At 38.4% G+C, this 9,823-nt stretch overlaps 1 protein-coding gene across 6 annotated transcripts in view; it reads left to right on the top strand.

Moving 5' to 3' along the window:
- The window catches only part of LOC116851037, a 108,806-nt gene extending 104,432 nt beyond the window's left edge, over window positions 1-4,374 (top strand). For all 6 annotated transcript variants that reach the window (XM_032830060.1, XM_032830045.1, XM_032830053.1 and 3 more), the window contains 2 exons: window positions 669-817; window positions 914-4,374. In XM_032830060.1, coding sequence (XP_032685951.1) covers window positions 669-817; window positions 914-1,114 — 350 coding nt within the window. In that variant the 3' untranslated portion in view covers window positions 1,115-4,374. The remainder of the gene's footprint in view (window positions 1-668; window positions 818-913) is intronic.
- Window positions 4,375-9,823: the final 5,449 nt, after the last annotated feature.

Here is a 9,823-nt window from a genome sequence, read left to right as displayed (position 1 = left end):
CCATATTTGATCTGTCATTTTGAATTTTACATTTTTTACTTCAAATTTGGAAAGAGCATCCCAAAAATCTCTACATACCAATTTTTGTGAATATTGGATCGATAGTTTCTGAAATACATGAAGGCCGTACACGGAGAAAAATAATTTTGCTCTTTTAGCAAAATCATCGTTGCTACTGCATATTCATAGTGACATCAAAAAATTTAGTTAACATAACTAATTTTACAAATTATTCGTTATCAGAGCAGAAGTAGTTTCGTTGCTAGGATAGAAAAAATTTATTGAGTGTATTTGTCCTAAGAATCACGTTAATTTACTATTGACAATTTACAAAATAATGTATCCTTAGCAAATTTATTTGCTAAGCGGAGCAAAACTGCAACTGCTTATATAAATCCATCATGGTCTTTATAGCAAAATAATTTGTAGATTCAGCAAATTATATCCAGCAAATAGTGATTAGTACTCTTAGCAAATCTTTTTGTTGTCCATATAATAACGAAAAGATTTTGCAGAAAATTTTAAAATCTCATTTTTCTCCAGATCAGCAAATTATTTTTCTCCGTGTAGAGCATCAAAAGATGTCTCCCGTCCTGAAAGGGTTAAAACATTCACCCGCGATGATCGAAATTACCGACTCGGTCTTGCATTCCACTCCTTCGTTTCAGCTTCTGAATATGAACCAGCTGTGAACGAGGTCCAAGTTCCCGTTCTGAATCGACAGGTGTGCAATGTGTGGTTGGCGCATAAAGAGCTCAACGTCACTGACGGAATGATCTGCGCCGGCTACGCAGACGGAGGGAAGGACGCTTGTCAGGTGAGTCTCGCGGGAAATACTTCACACGTTGGGGAAGGGTAAAGAGTTTCTCGCTCGCGATAGATTTCGCTAATGCCTACCCTCCTTCACTTCCAGGGTGACTCCGGAGGGCCTCTGTTGTGCCAGGACAAGCACGACAAGGAGAGATGGTTCGTCGGCGGGATTGTCAGCTGGGGCATCAAATGCGCCCATCCAAAACTGCCCGGTGTTTACGCTTATGTGCCCAAGTACGTGCCGTGGATTCAGAAGGAAATGTCTAAGTATTCCGAGATCGACAGGGACAACTGGAAAGCGTAATCGACGGACTTGGTCCAACATTCGAATAACAAAGTAAGCGACACTGAGATCATTAAGAAAGAAGAAACAAACGTCGCAATCAATAGAAAGAAGTTGGTCGAACGAGATAGGATGAGAGAGGAAATTAAGAACAAAGAATGATAGAACAGTTGCGAATGTTTGCACGTTAGAACATTCCTTTGAGTGATACTAAACATGACCGACTTAACTAAGGAAAGTTCGCCATAGCCAACTGTAACAAGAGAAGTATTTTTCTCCTATCAGACAGTATTACGCAGTTTGAATACTCCACTGTCACAGCACACCCGAAACGCACCGATATTTATTACCGTGATCTTTCGATCGACAGCTAGTCCAACTGACACGACGTCACGCCGCTCTATACGATTTTTCGTAGGGGTACACTTTACGTAAATCGCTCGAACTCGAAGAGAAAAAAAAAGCGAGATACAACTGGAAACATACATAGAATATACTATTTCGTAAGCGGAGCCACACAGACGGACGTTTGCCGAGGATGTTTGCGTACACAAGTTCAAATAACAAGCCATTTTCTAGGGTGTTATTAAGCACAAAAAAGAGCGGATCAAAATGCCGATGTACTTTTGGTACTGAAACACTGAAATACACTGAGGGATTTGTGCACAAAACGAAAATCACGCATATGATGCGACAAAAAACATTTTGTATCGCCGACGACTTTAGAAAAGCCGTGTATGAACCACCAAGTGGTCGAAATCCTCGATCTGTTTGGGTGTGCGTTTAACAGTACTCAGCCGTTATGAGTCGTTCGAGCGGGATAGTGCGGGCCACGACGATAAGTCGCGCATCATTTCGGCGTTATTTCGTTCATTAATTACGAGTGACAGGTAATTTAACACACGGAAAACAAAGTTTGATTGTACTGAGGCGAAGTTCGGTTTTAACGAACCAACACGTTTCGGTCGAAGGACACAGAATTTCTGCGGTTCTTATGGCCCGGTTCTAAGAATCGGAAATTCCGCTTTCAAAACGCGTCGGTTCGTTCATTACGACTCGACTTCATGTCAGAATATCCAAACTTTTCTCTCCGTGCACTTCTTTCTTTTTTACAGAAGAAAGTTCTCCGCGGAAAAAAGCGCTATGAAAGCAGCTCTACACGTTCGACTAGTCACTCTGCAAGGTTCTCTCTCTCTCACTTCGTTTCTTCAAACTCGAACAATTTGATTTTCTTACCGCTATTCCGCTCGACGACTTGTACGTTTATATGGCAATCATAGAAAAACTGTGATTCACAGACAATCCTCGGCGAACGAGGATTTTAAATATTCTGACGAAATAGTCTTCTCGTTGGTGCATTTTAAATTTACATTGAAGTTTTCCGTTTCTTCTGCTTTTAAAGCTGCGATTTATGGCAGTAGAATTGCGTTAAAAATTGCATCCTTCGTGTATCGGGTATTATTTCCGCAAATCGTTACATACAGATGAATATTACGTTCATCTCCCATAGTTAGGCAAAAACATTCCCACAGTTCGAGAATAAGATTCTGGCCTCAGTTGTTCACTCATTCACAGTAGCGAACAGAGAAACTGGATGCTTTCCGGAGATATGTGATACAATCAATTACGAGAAAATACCTTAATATCACTAGAACTACTAAAGTGAAAAAAAAAACTGTACATGTAACTGGAAGGATGCACAGCATATATATATATATATATATATATATATATATATATATATATATATATATATATATATACATATATATATACATAAACTATAAACTGTATTTTTGTAAAGGAACGTGTTAAGCGCACACCCGCTATATAGGTAAGATATATCGTACACGTATACCGCATGAAATGCATCAGTGTACCGTCGCGCGAATATTTTAAGTAACGAGCATACGACGATGTCGCGCACGACGAAAAAGAAAAGAGAGAGAGCAGGCAACAATGTCTATGTGCTTATCGGTGTAAATGCATTGCAACATGTGTATATCCAGTTATCTGTACAATAGTCGTGTGGTCGGCCGTTAAGAGCGCGTGCTAGGCACGCTAAAATTCTAGTGTTACGTGTACGAATACAAATACACACGAGACGGGGATGTGTTGCACACCGCGCCTTCCATGTGGATGTGATAAGCGCTGAACCCCACGTAACTGCATCACCGTTACGAAAGTCCGTATTCAAAGCGTTTTAAGTATTCGAGATAGAGCTTGTGTCACGGTTCGCGAGGTAAACTCGAGTAAGAGGGAGAGAAAAATGAAGAGAACTGCCACGGCGAGTAGCGGCGAACATTTTACGCGGTTTCGTCTGCCACGTAGGAGGGTAGTGCGGTATGCAAGGATTCTCCGGCTCTAGGCTGAGCGAACGAAAGAACAAAAGAAGAAAGAAATAACAATTTAGGTTTGCCTCATCGGTGAATATCCAATTTTCCATCGGTTTCTCTCCTTGGCGCGCCAAGTGCGATCGCACGCGTTTCTTACGTGAGTTTTTGTGACGTTTGATCTCAAATTAACGATTGCTAAATTAACTTCGAGCTCGATCCTGATTAGGAGTCTGACAATTCGCACACTCGACAACGTTGCTCAGCCTGTTTGTATCCCAATTGAATTACTCAATACATATGTGCGCTAAGCATAAGTAAGTTGTACGTAAGCTGTTACATGTATATAGTGATATTACAACGTAGAAACGGTATAAGCGTATATAGATGCTTGTAGTTTAGTGTCCATAGCGCCGTATCGTTACTATTATCAGCATAGACGGTAAGGAACACGTTGACTGAATTCTAGGGACAATACTCTGCACCAGCACTTTTTTGATCCGCACTCTATTAGGAGAATCGTTTTTCAGTGAGTATACTTTATATGAGATATATCGTTTACGGAATCTAGGAGCCTTACTAATTGGCTTAGACTTTTTCTAAGCAGTAAGACGAATAGCAGTATTGTTGGCCAGGATGACAATTTAGTATTCGGTTTGAGTTGATTCGCAACAGTCATTTGTTGCCAATATACTTTTGAGAACGCGAACCTTTCCCGTCAGCTTGTCGAGTCGAATGCCGAAAGTTTTCTTCCGTCGTTTAAGAACGAAGAAGCAGTAAGGCAAAGCTACCAATTTCCAGATACGTATTTAATCCTGCACGGAAAAAAATAATTTGCTAGTCCAGCAAATTTTCTACTGGTCTAGCAAGATTTTCTCGTTATTATATGAACAGCAAAAAGATTTGTTAAGAGTACTAGGCATTTACTCGATATAATTTGCTGAATAAATTATTTTGCTACAAGAACCATGATGGATTTATATAAGCAGTTGCAGTTTTGCTCCAATAGCAAATAAATTTGCTAAGGATACATTTTGCATCAACAGCAAATTAACATGATTCTTAGGACAAATAAACGAAAATCTTTTCGTTATTATATGAACAGCAAAAAGATTTGTTAAGAGTATTAATCACTATTTTCTGGATATAATTTGCTAAATCTACAAATTATTTTGCTACAAGAACCATGATGGATTTATATAAGCAGTTGCAGTTTTGCTCCGATAGCAAATAAATTTGCTAAGGATATATTATTTTGCATCAAAAGCAAATTAACGTGATTCTTAGGACAAATACACTCAACAAATTTTTTCTATCCTGGCAACGAAACTACTTCTACTCAGATAATGAATAATTTGTAAAATTAGTTACGTTAACTAAATTTTTTTATATCTACGAATATGCAGTAACAACGATTTTGCTGAAAGGGCCAAATTATTTTTCTTCGTGTGGACATTCTTATTGCTTTGATCTTCAAATACGAATACTTTAAACTTTCAACATAGAATATGTTTACATACTCAATACTTGTACACATATTTTATTTGGAAGTTTAAATATTTGTATCTAAAAACCAAAATAAAGAAAGAATGTTCAGGATTAGGTACAGGCATTTTGGTACTTTTGTCTTACCTACTTTACTTTTAATCGCGTTTTGATAAAGCGTTGCGCGTTATTCTATACTATCGTTCGTATAATATGCGTAAATTCGAGTAGCAGCTGATTTCACCCGAGAAAAATGCTTTTCGCGACGAGGAAGCAATGATCATAGATTCGCCGCTTTTCAAATATATTATTATTTCAAAAAGAAATCTGTCGTTTTACGAAACACTCAGACATCTGAGAATGGCTTTTTCAAGACAGGGATTTACAGACAATAAGAGAAAGAAAACGTTTGACAATAACGGTCTTCCTTAGTATCCAGACAACACTTTAGTTGTAAAAGTGGATATAATGTACTACTTACATAACCGACAATACTGTGTGAACAGACAATAAATAGAGTTAGGAAATGTTCCATGATTGGACAATAAATTATCGACTAAGGTCTAGGACGTAAGGAAAAAATTAGCTGTAAGCTTAGGGTACGAAAAAATAACTAGCTGATAATTAGGATGTAATACATTTGGATAGCCACTTATAATTGTCTTACGACTATACCGTAACGCAAGGATCTCTATCGCGATCGAAAGCTCCGCTTATTATTATTGGCTGCAGAAGAAATAACATTTTGTTCACATTATATTCTATATTTTCATAGGATATACTGCGTATGCGCGCATTATACATTGTTTCTATTTGAGGAAAGTTAAGATAGACAATCAATGGGACGGCGACATATTAATTTTCGTGATCGCGTATACCTACGTTATTCTCCGGTTCCGTTGAAACGATCGGCGATCGCGATCCGTACTCTTCTCTCTATTGTATTGCCGTGATAAGCTAAAAGACAGTAACTGCCAAGTGTAAAAATGTGTAATCTTCCTACTTATCCACCGCATAAAATGCAACTCAGAGATTGACAGTTATTGCTTTTATCTGCATCTTACGCAATGCTTTTTAGAGATTCCGATCCTATTTGCTGAATTGATCTCACACGGAGAGTATACAATATAAATACCACTCTAGTCATGGAAAGAAGATATCATACTTTCTTTTTTTATCACGATCATCAAAAGGGATCTATTCTTACAACGTAAGAAGGTATATACTTACGTTTCCCGAATATATCCCGTTTTGCACAACTTTATAGAATCGATACGTAACGCAATTTTTCTGACCGTAGCATAAACAAAATATTGTGATGAGTCAATGGTTTATAGAGATGTATGTATATTATATACATATATATACACACACATAGGGATAATATATTATTACAAGGAAAAAGTATAGCCAATGTATCGTAATATATTGAGGAAAATTAGTGTAAGATTTTATATAGGATAGATAGAGTGTTACGTATGTACGCGGAAAATTTAATTCGATATCTGGGAAGTTTATTTTGTCATCTGAATTTGAGTGCCAAATCATAGGTAGCGGCGTAATTTTCTTTCAGGAGCGTTTCCTGAATTATACGTAGCTTTTTAGAACAATTAACGATGACTTCGACATGATATTCGGAACATTTCCGTTGCGTAAATTCGATCTTGTGATGTACAGAGTAGTGTGAATTAAGGTACGTTTACTGAAATACATATATGGGAAACTGAGGGAGGCGTTCTCGCCTCATCTTATGAATTTAGTTGATTGCCAGCCGGACAAATTTGCATTCGGTGTAGCTAACACGAATTGTCACGGGAATTATTATTTCAAAGAGAGATGAAGAGACACCTTACGACGTTGGTCACTTAGAAATCGTTTTAGAGATGTATTCCGCGCGCCGAGAGGATTCGCGAGTCAACATACTCGTGGTGAATTTGGCACGAGCAGCTTCGTCGCGGCGTTATGATTTACGCGTGAAGTAAAAATTGTAAGACGATCCGTTAGGTCTTCGTAGGTTGCGAGTAAGTTATGCAACGTAATGAAAGTACGTTTCGCTTTATATATTATAGTTACGAGTAGCGGGCTCTTTGTAGTTTGCCGCGGGTGGCCCGGTTATACTTTTGTGCTACGCTCGTTTGTCTCGCACAGATTCGCGGTAAAAATCCTACTTACTCTCCCGTCACGCGCTCGACAACAGACAAAAAAAAGAAGAAAAAAGAAAGAGAAAAATATCGCGCGAGTGTTCAAGCCTCGGCGAGAGGATTTGTCGAGAAGCACGGAGAAAAATGCTGCGCACAATATACAAATGTCCCTCTCGCTCCCTCTCTTTCTCTCTTCTTCTTCTTTTCCTTCTTCTGAGAGGAAGCATTTCTTCTGAAAAAAAAAAGATACTAACGAAAATATTTAACTACTCCTGTCAAGTCAATGTCGAATAGTGAAATATCGTAAGGTATGTCGTAAGGTATGTCGTACATACAAATCGTCGCAAAACACGTTGCACAAATACGCGCGATTGTGCGGCGCACTCGCACCCGTCGATGATCGCGAGTGCGCTCGCACGTATAGTCAAGTCCCGACGATCGGGAGAATCGGGAATGAAGCGGTAAAAAACATAGATACAGATATTATTCAATGATAAAAATATAAACATCCTCTCAGTATCAAGCGAGAGAAATCATATCAATTTATATTACTGTGTCCAAAAAGTAAGACTAATTTAAAATTTTGTTTTTAAATCTTTATTTATTATTCCAAATCTATTTCGTCGCCTTCAAAGTAATCCCCCTCAGACACAATACACTTATGCCAACGTTTTTTCCAACCCTCGAAACAGTTGTTAAAGTCGATTTCCGGAATGGCCTTTAAAGCTTTCTTCGATTCAGCTTGTATCTCTTCAATCGAGTCAAAACGGTGTCCCCGGAGCGGTCTTTTGAATTTAGGGAATAGCCAGAAGTCACACGGTGCTAAATCAGATGAATATGGTGGTTGTGGAACGATATGGGTCGAATTTTTAGCGAAATAGTCTCGAAGAACTAATGCAGTGTGAGATGGCGCATTATCGTGGTGCAAAAACCAAGAGTTGTCTTTCCACAATTCCGGTCTCTTTTTGCGAATAGCTTCACGCAAACGACGCATAATTTGACACAGATGTCTGTCACAGTGCTACCAATTTAGAAAAAAAATATTTCTGACATTCGATATACCCGCGCAATTTAACTTGAAAATTGGTCTTACTTTTTGGACACAGTAGTACACTGAGAAAAAGATAGAGATACTCGAAAATTTACTTGTGGTATATCAAGTTTATTTCGTAGAAATAACCTTTATTGCGTACAAAATTCGTGTTCGAGAGAAGAGTGAACCTGTTCGGACATAATCTGTGATTTTTTGGGAAATACTTTGAAATTATTTCCAAGAAACATCAAGGATTATCTATTAACCGGAGAATAGCATTGTTAAATTAACGTAATATATATCTTTTAACGTTGGATACGATAAGCGTGTTGAATGCGTTGGCTATCTTTGTCAGCAACTAACTTCGTTCCCGACTCTTTCGATTCTCGTTGGCTTTAGATCTTTTTAGACGAGAGCGTTAAAAGAATCGATACATATATATATATATATATACATATATACATATACGAATATTATTGATGCGCGGAATATAAAATTGCGGGTCAATTAATGCGGATTAGCGCGACATTGACACCAACGTGAGAGAGAGAGAAAAATAGATCGCGTTTGATTTTATATTCCGCGTGAAAAATGTGGTGACAAGTCGAAAGAGAGAGAAAGAGAGAGAAAAAAGGCGAAGACAGGATCGAGAAATGCAAAATTCTTGACGTTCTCCGGCTGACGATCCCCGTAGCCAGAAAACGGGAAGAGTTTAGGTATAAATTACCTTAAGACGGAGATGCGTCGGCGTAACTACACAATCGTTATTGAGCTTGAAGATTGATATACTGTATATTATATGACAAGATTGTAGCATCAACAGTAAACTTACTTGAATCCATGTGTCGGACACATGCATTCAGCATTGATTTCATAGACGTAACAATTATCGCCGACACGTCTTTCTTACGTGCACGTCGGCGCATTAACTTAAGCTACACACGAAAGATCTCTCGCTATGCTTCATCTTGCGTTTCATTCGACCCTTTCATTTGTCCACGTGATATCAGGTGTAAGTCCTATTCACGCAGGATGTTTCAAGAACCCAGCTAACTAATTGGAATGAGACGTGAAACGAACGAAAGTCTCGATAAGTTATGAGCTCTAAAGTTATGACGAATCGAGTGGGGGAAGAGTTTGATGGCGGAAACACCCTGTGTAATCTTGATTAGAAGCGTGTAGCTCGAAATCTTTGGTATAAGCAGGAGAATGACAGCGTGAAGTGCAATAAAAAAGGGAGGAGGTTGGCGGCTGGATGTATATGTGGAGTGTAGATTCGAGGAACTTTGTATTCAGTATGTATAATTCTGCGACGTCAGACATGTGTGTCCCTTGACGTAAGTTTACTTTTAGACGTAAGTGATCTGGAGGAAGACGATAAGCGAGTAACGCGCGCGGGGATCTTGAATGTGATCGCTTGTTTGTGCAAACCAGCACAAATCTTAATCGTACAATCAGTGCTCGACGATACGTATACACTCACACTTGCACTCGCGTGCATGTAACACGTATACACACATACACGTACACGTGGGAAAGGGAGAGGAACACACACACTTCGACATCTATAAGATATAATATATCGTACTGTGTGCAAGCCCGCTATAACGGGTGTTGCGTGTAGCGTAAAAAGTGATTAAAAAAAGCTGATGTTTGTATGTTGAATATATACAAATATATATATATATATATATATATATACAAATATATATATATATATATACATATATATATATAT

This window comes from Odontomachus brunneus, unplaced genomic scaffold (assembly GCF_010583005.1).
Source record: "Odontomachus brunneus isolate Ranch 3 - 2012 unplaced genomic scaffold, Obru_v1 Obru_scaffold_006, whole genome shotgun sequence".
In the NCBI taxonomy this organism is placed as follows: Eukaryota; Metazoa; Arthropoda; class Insecta; order Hymenoptera; family Formicidae; genus Odontomachus; species Odontomachus brunneus.
Note: the sequence above shows the minus strand (reverse complement) of the source record. Positions and strands in the feature narration are given on the sequence as shown.